At 44.9% G+C, this 15348-nt stretch overlaps 1 protein-coding gene and 1 long non-coding RNA gene across 3 annotated transcripts in view; one reads left to right on the top strand and one right to left on the bottom strand.

Moving 5' to 3' along the window:
- The window catches only part of RALY (RALY heterogeneous nuclear ribonucleoprotein), a 278971-nt gene that overhangs the window by 13545 nt on the left and 250078 nt on the right, over window positions 1-15348 (bottom strand). For both annotated transcript variants that reach the window (XM_063145266.1, XM_063145277.1), the window contains one exon: window positions 723-770. In XM_063145266.1, coding sequence (XP_063001336.1) covers window positions 723-770 — 48 coding nt within the window. The remainder of the gene's footprint in view (window positions 1-722; window positions 771-15348) is intronic.
- The window catches only part of LOC134411508 (uncharacterized), a 128404-nt gene that overhangs the window by 69429 nt on the left and 43627 nt on the right, over window positions 1-15348 (top strand). The window lies entirely within an intron of this gene.

Below are 15348 nucleotides of genomic sequence, written 5' to 3'. Positions count from 1 at the left end.
TTTCAATGCAAGCCTATGGGGGGGGAAACGGAGCTCCGGATCCGGATCCAGAGCTCCGGGCGGGGCGGAGCGGAAGTGGGCGGAGCGGGGGCGGGGCGGAGCGGCCCGATCCGGAAAATGGCGGATCTGCAAGTGAAGCGGAGCGGGGGGTCTGTGCACACCCCTAGTTTAAATCTTATTTATTTATTATCTTAAATTTAAACCTACGTTTTTAGCCAGTTGACTAGTTTTTATGCCTCACAATGTTATTGCACTAATTTTATGTTGTTTTTATTGTATTGAATGCAGGGCCAAGCCAAGAAATGTTGCTGTCTGAGGTGGAGCAGCAAATGCCTTCCTCACTGCTGCCTATTTATTTATTTATTACATTTTTATACCGCCCAATAGCCGAAGCTCTCTGGGCGGTTCACAAAAAAGGTGCATTGTACAATTTAAGGTGCATTGTACCAAAGCCAGCCAAGTCATTTCGGCACATGAGGTGAAAACCCCCACAATTACCTCTCTTCATCTCTGGCAGTAAAAATGCAATTAACACATTGAATAACTAATCTTTTGCTGCCCCTTCATGACACCCAGAATCTGCTGCCTGAGTCAGCTGCATCACTCTGTCTTACAGTAGGGCCAGCCCAGATGGAGTGTACATCGCCCTGAGATCCCCTTTGGGGCCAAAGTCACAGTTAATGAATTTCAAAAACAAATTAATAAATATCTCAGCTACTTACCTTTCATAGAAGTCATCTCTGTAGTAGTCATAGTCAAAATCATAGCCACTGTAAAAACAAAGAAAACTGATTAAGTATTATAACTTTCCCCACCATCTGCTATTTGTCTTTTTGTAGCAGCCTTTATGAAATAGCTGAACTTCACACTTGTAGATTTGGAAGAAAAGACAAGAAAAGTGCTCTGTCTTAGCGCTGGCTCCAGGGTTTTGAGGGTCCATGGGCAAGACATTTACAATAGGTCCCCTCTGTCACTGAGTCTACCTTCTCACTGACATTGTTAACAGCTGGTATTGCTCCTCACCCTCCTTCTCATCATTGCCAGCACTTGCTTGCTTGACAGGCAGAGAGCCAGTGAGCCCCACAGGCAATGGCGTCTACTGATACTCCCTTTCATTTTGCAATGGTGAAGAGGACAAGGAGGAGGAGCAACATCAGTCAGTGGACCCTGCTGGGGTGTGGGTCCTCAGAAGGTGCCCGGCGATGCCTACACTTGATGCTGGCCCTGCTCTGACTTGATGTGTTTCTGAGTCTCTAGAACCATTTTGCCACAAAATCTGCAGTTGCACACGTGTTATATCACAAATAGGAGTTCAACAGGAAATGCCTGCGGGAAATTATGTGGGTAGCCAGCTTTGAGCTATAGTAAGTGCTTCCTGTCCAGTAACCATTTTGAGCTATAATAAGTGCTTCCTGTCCAGTAACCTCTTTGAGCTATAGTAAATGCTTCTTGTCCAGTAAGTGCTCTGAGCTATAGTAAATGCTTCCTGTCCTATTAATAGGGGTGCAGAAACAGTCTCAAGCAGCAGTACTTGGGCTGCTAAAAGAAGAAGAAAAAAGGTGGTATAGCTGGCATTTCTGAGGGGCGCTGCAAAATGTTCTTGGCCAGAGGGGTCAGGTAGGGGAGGGGGGCTTCAGCCGGCTCTGCATGAGCACCTGTCATGGATGGTTTAGGTGGAGTCGCTACCGTCACACTGCGAGTGGCTGACTTGATAATCCACCATTTCCCCTTCTCTTCCGAGAGCGATATTTTATACACTGTAAATGAAACTATAATATTGAAACCCTTAATAGAAGAAAACTTTCAGCGTGAATCCAGCCAGCAAATAGTAGAAATTGAAAGCTTTGACATTTCCTATTGAAAAGGAGCGTAGCAACATATCAATTTGAAAGGTCGGCTAAAGAAGTGAAAATTTTAATTTTGGCTTGACATCTTTGACTTCACAGTGACATTGAAGTGGCATTTCAGGACAATAAAAACCACCAGAGATTTAAAGCTCAGCCCTCACCATGCTCCACAGATGCAAAATCCATTTCTCTTAGGCTGCCAGATAGTCTGCATAGGACAGAATGTTAGATTTTGACCAAGGAGGATAATTTTTTTCCTTAGCCACAGAGATCACTGGGTAACCTTGGGCTGGTCACTAACTTTTAGCCCAGGGCTGAGGAACCTGTGGCCCTCCAGATGTTGTTGGACTTCCACCAGCCCCAGCCATATGGCCAATGGTCAGGAATGATGGGAGTTGTAATTCAACTGTGTGTTCCCCAGCCTTGTTTTAGCTAAGCTTACCTCAATGGATTGTTCTTAGCCCCCCCCCCCCAAGTGTTCCCCCATTACAACTTTTGTTGCAGTTCATGATTCCTCTTGTGTGAAACTTGAATATAACATTCTTCGGCAGTAGGCTTTTCTACATAAGGCATTTAGCATGTTCTCATTGTTCCCTACTCATCCTTGTTTACGGGTTATTTAGGTGATATCATGACCCTCCAGTTTTGTTTCTGTATCTAAAGAACCCTTTTGCTGAGTTTTTTAGAGCAGGGAAAGTAATGTATTTAATTGTAAAATTGAAAGAAAACACTTTTTTTACTTGTGTATTTGTGCTAGTCAGATATACCACAGTGCCACCTAGCTCTTATGTAGTAGAAAAGCAGGAAAGGAATCACTCCTCGTGTAGTGCTTGGATCTCAATTCTGCAACAAAACTGAATAGGGTGACCATATGAAAAGGAGGACAGGGCTCCTGTATCTTTAACAGTTGCATAGAAAAGGAAATTTCAGCAGATGTCATTTGTATATATGGAGAAACTGGTGAAATTCTCTCTTCATCACCACAGTTAAAGCTGCAGGAGCTATACTAGAGTGAGCAAATTTAAAAGAGGGCAGGGCACCTGCAGCTTTAACTGCTGTGATGAAGAGGAAATTTCCCCAGATTCCACAGATATACAAGTGACACCTGCTGAAATTCTCTTTTCAATACAACTGTTAAAGATACAGGAGCCCTGTCCTCCTTTTCATATGGTCACCCTAAAACTGAAAGTAGGTACAGCTATTAACAGCCTTACATACTAAAGCTCTTAGTGCTGTCAAATTCTAAATTCTGAGGATGTTCTATCATCCTTTGTAGCCTTCTAAATGTCATGGAATGTGACCCTAAGTAACAAAACATGCATACATACAAGTACACACACAAGGAACATGCACAGTTGTGTTGTAGCATGTGACTCACAATCATAGGCATGAGCAGCACATTTCATTAGGGCGTGCACCCAGGGAATTTTTCTTTTAAAGGTGAACATTTATTGAATACTCAGTAATAAAGGATATTATTTTTATTCTTTTATTTATTAAACATTGTAGACACTGACGCCCTACTCCGCATTCAGCTTGCCTGACCACAGGAGGACCATTTCAGGTGTGTGTGGGGGAAATGAGGAGATGCTCCTCAAGCCCCAGCATTGGTGGAGCTGTGTGGTGACACTGGCCAGAGGAGGGACTTAAGAGGCTGTATTAGCTTTTGGGGCTCCTCCTTCTGGCCTCTTTGAAGTGTGGCACTTGGCAGAGCGATTCCTTTTCATTCCTGCTGCCGTGAGCAACAGCACGCTGTTGGTGGCAGCGGGGCAGCCGGAGGACCATTCCTGCTGCATCTGGATCCCCCTCTGGATCCCTACTAAATGGCCTCCAATTCGGTGCTTATTGCTTGAGACATTAGGGTGTGCCTGGGCACACCTGGCACACCCCTTGCACACACCTATGCTCATAATCCCATACCATTGTGCAGTTTTCTTTTTAACCCGGATATCACAAAAAATCTGGGTGGTTTTTTGTGAACCACCCAGAGAGCTTTGGCTATTGGGCGGTATAAAAATGTAATAAATAAATAAATAAATAAATATTCAAAAGCATTACCTCCATTAGCACTCTAGCTGCTGCATTTTGTGCCACCTGAGCTTTTCATATGCACAGATGATGCTATGGCAACACAATTCAAACATCAATACTCATGGACAGCCCTCTACAGAAGTGCTGCTTGGAATCAGGCTACAACACTGTGTTTGCTTACTTGAGACTATGAACCCGTTCAGTAGGACGTCTTTAGGAGGGCACTGTAAGCTCTTTAATCAAAATCAGCAGTTGAACAATAAATAATTTCTCTTTTAATAGTTAAGGGACGATGGATTCCCCGCTGATAGCAATAATGATGCCCTCTGTGGTTGATAGCTCAAAAATCAATGTGCTTCTAACTGTTCAATGCCACGAGCTTTTACCCCTGCATCCTCCTTCATTGTCAGAGTTTCTCTTTGCCCTCCCCTACTCCTCTATGGGAACCAACCTTAAGGACAGGCTACGCAATGTAATGCCAGCCACTCCCAAGCTGTATGTAAAGATTTACAAGGCTGTGGCAGACACTGATCCAGCCATAAATCACTGCTCTCTATAAACAACCCCTGTGGGCTTGATATGACAAATGCCATGAATCATGATATGACAAATGCCACGCAAATCATTATGATGCCCTCTTGTTTGTTTGATTTTAATTTTTACTATTTAAATTAGCCCAGGGCTCTGAAGAGGAATTTGAAGCATCGTGCATCAACATTACTTGGAATCTGGGCTAGTAAATACCTCTCAATAAAGGACAGGAAAATAAAGGGGGTAGACAGAATTGTTCATCCTATTCACTGGCCCCGTTCAGACAACACGCTAAACTGTGCTGCTTAACCACATGCATTCCATTTACCATTTTGTGGTTAAGCAGCATGGTTTAGCGTGTTGCCTGAATGGGGCCACTGGGCAAGAAACAAGGGCTGCAACACTGCACTGAATTAAGTGCATTAATCATTCCATCCTTTTGCACTTTTACTCAGAAGCAAGCATGGCTTTGTTCAGTAGGGCTTACTCCCAGGCAAGACTGCAAATGTAAGCTCACTTACTAGAAAGTAAATCCCATAGAACGCACTGGAACTTGCTTCCAAGTAAGTATGATTAGGAGGTTTATAGCTTAACTAGGGTGACCATATGAAAAGGAGGATGAGGGCTCCTGTATCTTTAACAGTTGTATTGAAACGGGAATTTCTGCAGGTGTCATTTGTATATATGGAGAACCAGGTTAAATTCCCTCTCCATCACAACAGTTAAAGCTGCAGGTGCCCTGCCCTCTTTTAAATCTGGTCACTCTAGTATAGCTCCTGCAGCTTTAACTGTTATGAGGAAGAGGGAATTTCACCAGGTTCTCCACATATACAAATAACACCTGCTGAAATTCCCTTTTCTATGCAACTGTTAAAGATACAGGAGCCCTGTCCTCCTTTTCATATGGTCACCCTAACTCAATCCATCAATGGAATATAGGCTTAGGTGCTGTAGCAGGAAACATGTCCTGACTACAACAGCAGTCTAGTAGCAGGGACTCCTGCCCTCTTTTCTTGCAGTATCTGATTTGGCTCCTTTGCACAAGCAAACCGTTCTCTGAGCACCTTTCTGAAGCACAGCTGCTCTCTGCTTCTTGGCAAGGCGTTGGATTAGATGGCTTTGTGGCCCCTGTCGAATCTAAGCTCCTCTTTTGAAAGGCTTGTACATAGGACACAATGTGTGAGCACAGATAGGCCTGCTGCCGCCTCAACTGGTGAATGGCCGCCACCCTACTAAATTTACCAGTGGGAGGGTATTAATAGAGGTAGATGCTGCAATGTGCATCAATAACAGCTGCTATTTACCTTTAGACTCCAGTGCTAATAGTCTCATTGACTGAAATGCCAGGCATGACCATGTGAGACGTAGCTTCTTGCCTTTCTCTTTCCCCACCTGGGATCTGAATGAGACAGCTGGCTGACTGCTGGTCTCTTGGAGGGGGGTGGGCACCATTGCCTCCCCCGCCCTTGTTAGCTAACACTTGACAGATGAGATGTGATTATGCTCGCTTCTATCTTTCTCTTGTGGAGTCCCTCTTCATTTTATTCCTGATAATTGTTTCCAGCATGCTCCTAATTTGGGACTGTATCAAAAGTGGAGGCTTAGGAGAAATCCACTTCCTTTCCGTGTCTCAGGCAATTAAATCTAGCAGATGCAGCAGCACAGGCGCAACGAACAACAACCTTGGAACAGCATTCTTTAATGACTCAAACTAATGACTGGCGGTGACCCATTACCATCATCTGCTCTCCTGACCTTAGCATTTCAGGCATTTCCATATGATGTGCCTTGCTCACAGGCAGGCAAGCTATGGGACGTATGCAGCTCTGGTCCCCTCTCCATGCGGCCCCTGGCACTGCTGGCATCTCTTGTATCTTTGGGCTGCTTGATCACAAGGAAAAAGAAGAAACTGTCTGGAAACCATTGAGACCAGAATGTCCTGAGGAATGATGCTTTAGGCCAGCTGAAACAACCTATGGCCTGTCTTCACTGTGCTGCTTCACCGCTCCTTCCCCCTGAAACTCCGTAGCATCGCTGTTGCAGGGTGGGAAATCCCCATGCCAGCAGGGAGCGCTGGGTTTTTCAGCCATCTGGGAACTGGAGCCCACCCACCCCTCTTCTGACGACAAATCAGGGGTCGACATCCACCCTGGATTCACCCCTGGAGTGAGGTCAGGCAACAGAAGGGCCATGATGACCTTGCTCCTTGACGTTTTTTTACAGTGCAGCTTTGGGGAAAAGCCCATGGTGGCTGCGAATCGGTGGCTGCACCATATAGCCCTTGCAGCACCGAATTTACAGGTAAAGAGGACATTTAGACAGCCACTTGGTGTCCTCCTGATGTTTTGGACTTCAACTCCCACATCATTGATGGTTGGCCAGGCCGGCTGGGGCTAATGGGAGTTGTAGTCCAAAACATCTGGAATGCACCAGGTTAGGGAAAGCTGCTCTAGGCATTGCCTCTGCGCTTTACACATCACTGTCCACTTGCTGGTCTCCTTCCCGCTGGTATCTTTTCTTTCTCTCCTCAGCTTGATTTAAAGTACAGAAGTTGGCAGAGAGCGGTGATCATCATGGAAAGGAAGAGTGCTTTGAAAATTGCAGATTTGGTGCAAGGCTGGCCAAAGATATTTTGCTGCCTGAGGGGAAGGGCAAGACAGTGCCTCCTTTCATTCCACATATGACGGCTGACCAGACTTGCACTTGAATCTTCCTTCAGCAGTGGTGCTGGGACAGTGTAGGGGGCACAGGGCAGGTCACGGGGCAGGGGCACCTCTGCTCACTCCCTGCCCCTCAGCCTTCATTGCCTGAGGTGGCCGTCTCACTCGGCCTCATAACAGGATCAGTGCGGATTTGATGGGATCTGCACTTTGAACGGGCTCTTCTATGATCCCTGAAGCTGCTCTTGTCTCCTTTGAAAGCACGCTCCATGTTCCTCCCGGCACCTCAGGGGCTCTTTTCATTCACTGCCAGCCAGAGTGAGCAGAGGTGGGGGGGGAGGGGCAAAGGGAGGCAGGTTGGCTGGCAGCTGTGTGTGTGTGTGTGAGAGAGCGAGAGCGAGAGTGAGAGCGAGAGAAAATATGAAGGGGGAAGAGAGAAGGGGTGTGCGTGTGTGTGTGTATATATAGATATGAGAGAGAGAGAAAGAGAGAGAATGAATGAATGCGAGGATGGATGGAGAGATAAATGAAGGGGGAGAGATAGATTGTTTGTGTGCGGATGAGGGAGTGAGAGGTTCATCAGACGAGTGTTTTGTCGCATGCTTGCTACTGACCACTTATGGTTTTGTGTGCATAGTTTAGACATCGTCTTCTGCCTCCCACTCCTTCTTCCATAGCAAAATAGACCCCTTTTAATCTGTTTTTTTTTTTTAAAAAAAAATAGAGGCACTGTGAAGATGAATGAATGAATGAATGAATAAATGACAGGGGAAAAGATGAATGGATGGTGTGTGCGTGAGAGAGAGAGGGGAGGTGGCTCCATCCACTTTTGTGTATGGTCCTGCTTGCTGGTGCTGGTATGTGGCCCTGAACCACTTGCACATGAGGAGATGTAGCTCTTGACCCTGAAAAGGTTGCCCACCCATGACCTAGCTGAAATCAACTTATGTACCTGGGCTGTGCAAGCGTCATGAAATAAATTGAACTTTATTTCCAACTACATATACTTAGAACTGGGGTGCTATTCAGATAGGGATAGATGAATCAGTCTGCTTCTGCTCCTAATCACTTTTGCATGCCTTCACCCATAAGTTTGTTCTTTCCTGGTTTTGCCTTATCTGTACTGTGTTGTAACCTGATCAGTTCACCTGGGGATGAATTTACTATGTTCAGATGGCTACATATGAAATGTCCATGTACAGATATTTAATGAGTGTCTGACCTGCTTTTTCAAGTGCCTTCAGCTCAGATCATTTGACCCAGCGATGGTCTCCTACCAAAGTGCTGAGACAACGGTTTCTGTATTGCTCCCTGAAGTATATTGCTAAGTCCAATTTGACAGTCCTTGCTGCTGACCAGGTGTAACAGGAAGTGTAGTGTAGTTAGTCTATTAATCAGTTAAAGTAATTGATTAAAAACTTTTCAATTGACCAAGTGGTCAGCAGATTTTGCAAGTAATTGCAAAAATGGCAGGGGGCAGGTGACATCTTAGAAGATGCATTCTCCATTTTCTCTCATGGATCAGAAGGAATATGTCCTATCAGATGGTATGTGCTGTAATATACACCTCAGTCATCTTCTAAAGAATAAGCATTTTCTTCAGAAAGACTGATCATGGAGTTTTAGATATGTATAAAACAATCTACAAAGACGTCTTTAATTGAATTGTAGCCCTGGGAGTAAGCGTTGTATGGCATCCTTTTAAAACTTATGTTTTTAAACAGGCCTTAAAGACCTGGACGTTTCAGTCTGCTGTTAAATAAATGGGATGCCCTCTTCCAGCTTACAATTTTTACTGTTGTTATTTTAAATGTTTTATGCTGCTGTTTTAGTTAATTGTATTTTGTATTTTATTGTTTATTGCATCCATTATTCATGCTGTGTAAGCCTATGCCTGGTGAAGCAGTAGAAGGAAGTACTTCTTCACACAGTGCATCGTTAAACTATGGAATTCTCTACCACAAGATGTAGTGATGGCCACCAATTTCAATGGCTTTACAAGAGGGTTGGATAAATTCCTGGAGAAGAAGGCTGTCAATGGCTATTAGTCGCAATGGTTATGTGCTACCTCTTGAAACAGAGGCAAGATGTCTATGTACACCAGTTGCTGGGAAACTTGGACCGGAGGATGCTGTTGCACTCATGTCCTGCTTGTGAGTTTCCCGTGGGCAGCTGGTTGTTCATTGTGTGAGCAGAATGCCGGACTAGATGGACCCTTGGTCTGATCCAGCATGGCTCCTCTTATGTTCTTATGTAGATTGTTACTTCCTCCCTAATTCTTGAGACCTAAACAATACCACTAACCAAAGCATTTATTTATTTATTTATTAAATCTCTATACCTCCCAATAGCCAAAGCACGCCACTTTCATCCTCACAAAGCTTGACCTTACCCCTGCAGAGCCGATGATTCTTACAGTGGCTTCAGAAAACCCATTTATTTTCTTACATGGCGATATGAACAATTGACATATATTACAACCCTTTTTGGGTGGTGGTGGTCTGTTCTGCAACGGCCTTTTGAAGCTGTCATGCTTTTGGCAGAATCCATGAGAACCCTGCCATCTCCGGGACATTTAATATATTAGGTGAAGGCAAACCTGGATTTACCATAGAGTGCTCACTCAACAGGGAGCCAAAGCATGGTTTAGTTCTTGGAATGCTGGATTAGGATTGGAGAGATCATGTTCAAATCCTGACTCTGCAGTGTAGCTCACTAAATGGGCTTGTCCAGTCACTAGCTCTCAGCCTCACCTACTTCGCAGGTTTTTTTGTGAGGATTAAAAATGGACAGGAGGTCCAGCACCAGCTCCATGTCTTTGAGGGCCCATGGGCAAGACACCCTCAATGGGGCTCCTCCCTCAGTACATGTACCTTCTCACTGCCATTGTCACCACCTGCTCTTGTTCCTCTCATCTTCTTTCTCATCCTTGCTACCACTTCCTTGCTTGCTTGATAGGAAGAGAGCCAGTAAGCAAGTATGACATGGGATCTACTGTTCCTTCTCCCTTCTCACCACTACCAATGTCTGGGCCAGAGTAAAAGGCAGATGAACAAATAGGTTGTAGCGGTGAAGAGGTGGAGTAACTCCTGGAGGTGCTTGTCAATGTGTCTCTGCTGGCATGTGGCCCTTGGAAGGTGCCCAACCATGCCTACTCAGTGTAGTGTAGTGGCTAAAGTGTTGGACTGGGAGTTGGGAGATCCGAGTGGGAGGTCTCCACTCGGCCATGGAAACCCACTGGGTGACTTTGGGCCAGTCACAAACTCTCAGCCCAACCTACCTCACGGGGTTGTTGTTGTGAGGATAAAGTGGAGAGGATGATGATTATGTACTCCGTCTTGGGTTCCTTGGAGGAAAAACGGTGGCATATAAATGCAATAATACATACATACGCCAACCCTGGGGGGAACCATGTGCACTGCCTTTACCGTCTTGGAAGTGTAGGACAGCAGTCTAATCCATAAATAATAAATAGTTGTATGATTTATGTATTTGCATGCATGAGTTTATCTCTGTCACACTTTATATTTCGAAGTGTACAATCAAATGAGCCCCAGCCAATATGGCCAGGGATCAGAAATGCTGAGAACTGTACTCTAAATAGCTGGAGGGCACCAGGTTGGGGAAGGCTGCTCTCATGAGTACGAGAGGGCAAATACTCAGAGCTTCATGTACTCTGTGAAAGAATGAACAAACAAACAGATCAGCACCAAGGTGACCCAAATCTGTATCAAGCCAACCTATTCTGTGATGTGAATAAATCAAGCAATTAAGCAAATTTGCATCCATCTGCTTAATTTGCATTTAGTTTGCTTCTGGTAAATAATTGCCAGTAAATAACTAAGAGGCTCTGCATGAGAGGGGGCTAAAAAGGGAGTCTCATTACATCCAATCCACTACATGTCAGCTAACGAGAAAGAATGGAGTCTATTCTGTGTCCACCAAGAGATCCACAGCCAGCCAGCTTTCACATTCAGATCCCAGGTGGAGGAAGAAAAAGGCTAGGAGATACTTCTCAATTGGACTATTAGCTCTGAAAAGTAGACTAAAAATAAGTAGCAGTACTTATATCTCTCCTTGTTCTATTTGTAAGATGCATATGTAAAAGATGCAGGTTTTCAAAGAAAAGTCTTCATAAATCAATATAACTTGTATCCTGCAAGTGTAGGTACTTTGTGGGACACAACTGATAATCCATCTTCCACATCCTGAGGAATTTTAAAGCATCTGAAGGAAAAACTGCCACATCTTTGCCTTTGGATAGAACCATTTTAATGTTATTATTGTTTTTCTCATTGTTTCATTGTGTTTTGTGGTTTTAAAGGATGTTTCCCTTAAAAGGTGGAGTATAAATCTTTAAATAACATGAATAAACCAGGCTTCTCCTGGTTTCAAAGGCCTATTCCCCACAGCCACTACAAATCCTGGTCTGCCCCAACCCCGCCACCCAATCTGAGGCCAGTTCATGTGTGTGAAAGGAAAATTCTCATAATCTGCATTCTTTAATACTCACATGGGCTTTGGCCAATTGCTGGAATGATGACTAGATTTATGAGAGAGATTTGGCCTTGCCCCCTCTTCTCCTGGACTTCTAGAACGTCAAACCAGAAGGTCACAACAGATGCTGTAACCAACTCCAGCTGAACAGGGTTAAAATCCTCCACATGAACAGGAATCCTGATTGCGCAGGGCTCTTCATCATGCAGACAACCGCAACTATGTTCAGCTAAACATCCCCATCAACATGGGGTGGTGGTGGTGGGGCATGCATTGGGTTGAGGTGGGGCCAATGGGTATGTCCCCTCCATGATTAGACCTTTGACCTAAACATGTGATACCACAGCCTTCTTTAAGCATTCAAACACTTGAAACATGTTATACAAAATCTTCCTCATAACAGCATTCAACATTCCAGTAGAGGGCAGTTTTTGTAAACACATGGGGCACACTTTAAAAATAAATGGGACCAGTTCAATCTGAAATCACAAAATAGCTCTGGCTGTCTTTTGTAAACTGGGCTTTGCTGCATGAGCTAACAGCATGGAAACCAGTTTTAGGACTTTCTTCCTGTCTACACATGCATGGGATTGAGCCCTGAATCACAGTACGAATATAAGACCAATGACAATGGTAATGCAGAATACACATAGGCCTATCTATACCTTCTCACCAAACTCAGGGCCATTAAACTCTTCTTCATTGGGTTGAGCTATGGAAGGTGATGTATTGATAGCTCAGTGAGTTCTACTCAAAAGTGGGTAAAGCCCCTCCCAACCACTTTCTCTAAATGCTCCCAGTGTTGCCATCTTATTTATTATTAGAGATGATTACCCTGTTTTTCATCCCTTAATCATACAAGTAATACATTAGAGTGTTTGATGTTATAGTTGCTTGAAGGTAACATAACAAAGATGAAGCCAAAACACCAGCCTGGGCAGAGAAGAAAGCCCCCGGGTAATAACAGCGAGAGGACCATGGTGTCCCTTTAATCTTCAGATAGGCTTTTTCAAAGTTACAGGAGCCGGGCTAAAGGGGCTACTAGGATTTACCTGAAGTAATGATACGATGAAAGAGGCAGAGTGGAAGAAATTATTGACAAGAGTGCTATTAAGTAGCGGGGCAATGGATGAAAGGCCAGCACATTCCCCTGCTGAGTTCCTTTGACTTGAACCAATATGAAGTTGGGAAGATAATGTATTCAGTTCCCAACTCACCCCCTCACCCCATACCTGCCCGTAATTATGCCCAACCTGCCATGTGGGGAACCCAATACAAAACCTACCGTTTCTTACCCTAAATAACTTTGCACAACTATTTCTCTACCTTGCCATCTGTTCCCCCTCTCTCTCTCCCTTTCTCTCCTATTCTGTGATGAAAAAGAGGTAGGAACCGTCTAAGTCAGGGGTCTCCAGCATTTTGGGGGCAGTGGGCAGATTTAGAATTTTGAGAGAGTGCTGTGGGTGCTCTTATAAAATGCCTGTCATGGGGGAGGGAGGCTCACCCATGCATAAAATGGCAGCCATGATGGTCACGGCTGGTCACAAAACAGTCATTTCCCAGAAGGCAAACTTTTGTGACAAAAAGGAAAGTAACTTGCTCGTGTACATAAGTGCAAGGAAGAGGTTGTTTCTGAGCTCCAAAACACAAAACCAGTGTTTTGAATCTAAACAAAGATGGTGGTGGAGGGCAACCCTTCACTTTGAAGCGTGCCAGTCTTCCAGTTTGTTTGTTTTTAAAAAAATCTTAAGAAAATAAAAATAAAAATCAGGAGGGACAAGGAGTCTGCTGGGTGTCAAGAGAAGTGCTCATAGTCACACTGGAGACCCCAGGTCTAACAGCTTTTCTGCTTGAAACTGTTAATCACTGTATCTACTTTTAGGTTTGTTGCAGAATTGTGATTCAACTTGTATTCAAAGAGCTTTTCCTTCCTTGCTGTCCCACTATATACTAAGCATGTGCTCCGCTCCAATTAGAAGCGCAGAAGCAGGAGCGAATTGGCCTGCTCCGCCTTGCCCAGAGGCGGAGTAGAAGCGGACCGCGGACCCCTAGAAGCAAGGTGAAGAGAAGCGCCCATTTTCGGAGCGCTCCGGTTTCCGCGTTCCGCTTCTATCGCCATCTTGAAACATTTCGCCCATAGGATTGCATTGCGGAAAAGAAAGGGGGATAACTGTGTTGTTTTTGAAGCTATCTTTCTAAAAATTCTTGTGCTTGGAGAGTCATGGATGGGGGTCATTTTGAGACTACTCTCAGCTCTCTGCATGGTGCAGGTCTCGCGCTAGAATTTTTTAAAAAACCGGTGGGAAAAATACCTTTTCCGAAGGGCTGAGGGGCAAAGTCAACTCCCGGTCATGATCACATGATCCCAAAGTTGGAGGAGGGGATAGGCAAAACAGGTAACTTGGGATTCTGGGAACTTCTCTTTCTTAGTCTGAACAGACTTTTCCCAGTGTTTTTTAAAACAGTAGCCCCACCAAATGCACAAACACAACGTGTGAAATCATATACTAAGCCAAAATAAGAGATAGAAACACAGCACTGCTACCCACCCTAACTTTGGGGAACAACTGAAAAGATGTGGTGCAAGGGGATGAGCTCCCCTAGGGCATCCCATGTGGACGTGCCCTCACTCTCTCCTGTACTTGGAAGGCCATCAGAGCCTTCCAAAGAGAGTAACCCGGTGGAGCAATGCCTATCATGAGTTGAAGTGAGCAGTCTACTTCTTAGTGGTGGAGCAATGTCTTTCATGAGTTGAACTGGCAGCTGCTTCCCCCTCCCCTGGGCACGTCCCCCTATTGCTGGTAAAAGACAGATATAGCCTTTTTAAAAAAGTTCTTCTTGTTGTTTATTCAGCAACACTGCTGCTTTTAATTCCACCTCTCCTTTGTTTGTTTATTTATTTATTTATTCAATTTTATATGCATTACTGGCTTAAACTTGGCTCACTTCCTTATGCCCCCAGAAATGTCTGCTGCCTGCCTGCCTGCCTTCCTTCTCTCCTTTCCTGCCCGCCTCGCAGGGATGTTGTGTGTGTCTGGCTTTGACTCAGGGGAGAAGTCCTTCCTGCGCTCACTTGGAGTTTTGGAAGTTCCAAATCCATTTTTCAAGTGTGGAAAAAGATTCATACTCCCGAATTCATGGCATGTTGGGATTTCCTTTGAAATGGCCCCATTGAGATGTCTGCAGGTTTAAGCCCCGCCAAAAAACAGGGGATGATGGGACTGCCTTGAGTCTGGGTGTGCATGTGTATCCCTGGATAAGCTGTCATGGTGGCGAGTTTGAGATTTCTAACGTGCAAATTGACGGAGCTATGGAAAGGGGTGTGAATGGGGTACCCGATTTTCATAAATTCCCCCAAAATCAGAGGATGATGGGATTGCCTTGAGTCTTGGCATGCGTGTGTATACCTCCATGAGGTGTCATGGTGCCAAGCTTGAGTTTCTAACTTTCACAGAAAAAAAGTTGTATACTTTTTTAGCTTAATGCAAGCCTATGGGGGGGGGGGGGGGAAACAGAGCTCCGATCCGGATCCGGAGCTCCGAGCGGAGCGGAGTGGACATGGGCAGAGCGGGGGTGGAGCAAAGCTGCCCGATCCGCAAATCGCGGATCTGGAAGTGAAGCGGAGCGGGGGGTCCGTGCACACCCCTACTATATACCCTCTAGTATAGAAACTCTCCTCCAGGAATTTTGATCACTTTTGGGATATTCTAATATTATTAATTAGGGCTGTGCATGGACCCCCCCAAACCGCTTCATGGCCTGATCTGCAATTTTCGGATTGG

Source organism: Elgaria multicarinata, chromosome 1 (genome assembly GCF_023053635.1).
Source record: "Elgaria multicarinata webbii isolate HBS135686 ecotype San Diego chromosome 1, rElgMul1.1.pri, whole genome shotgun sequence".
NCBI lineage: Eukaryota > Metazoa > Chordata > Lepidosauria > Squamata > Anguidae > Elgaria > Elgaria multicarinata.
The sequence above is the reverse complement of the archived record's forward strand: the minus strand, read 5'-3'. Positions and strand labels throughout refer to the sequence as shown.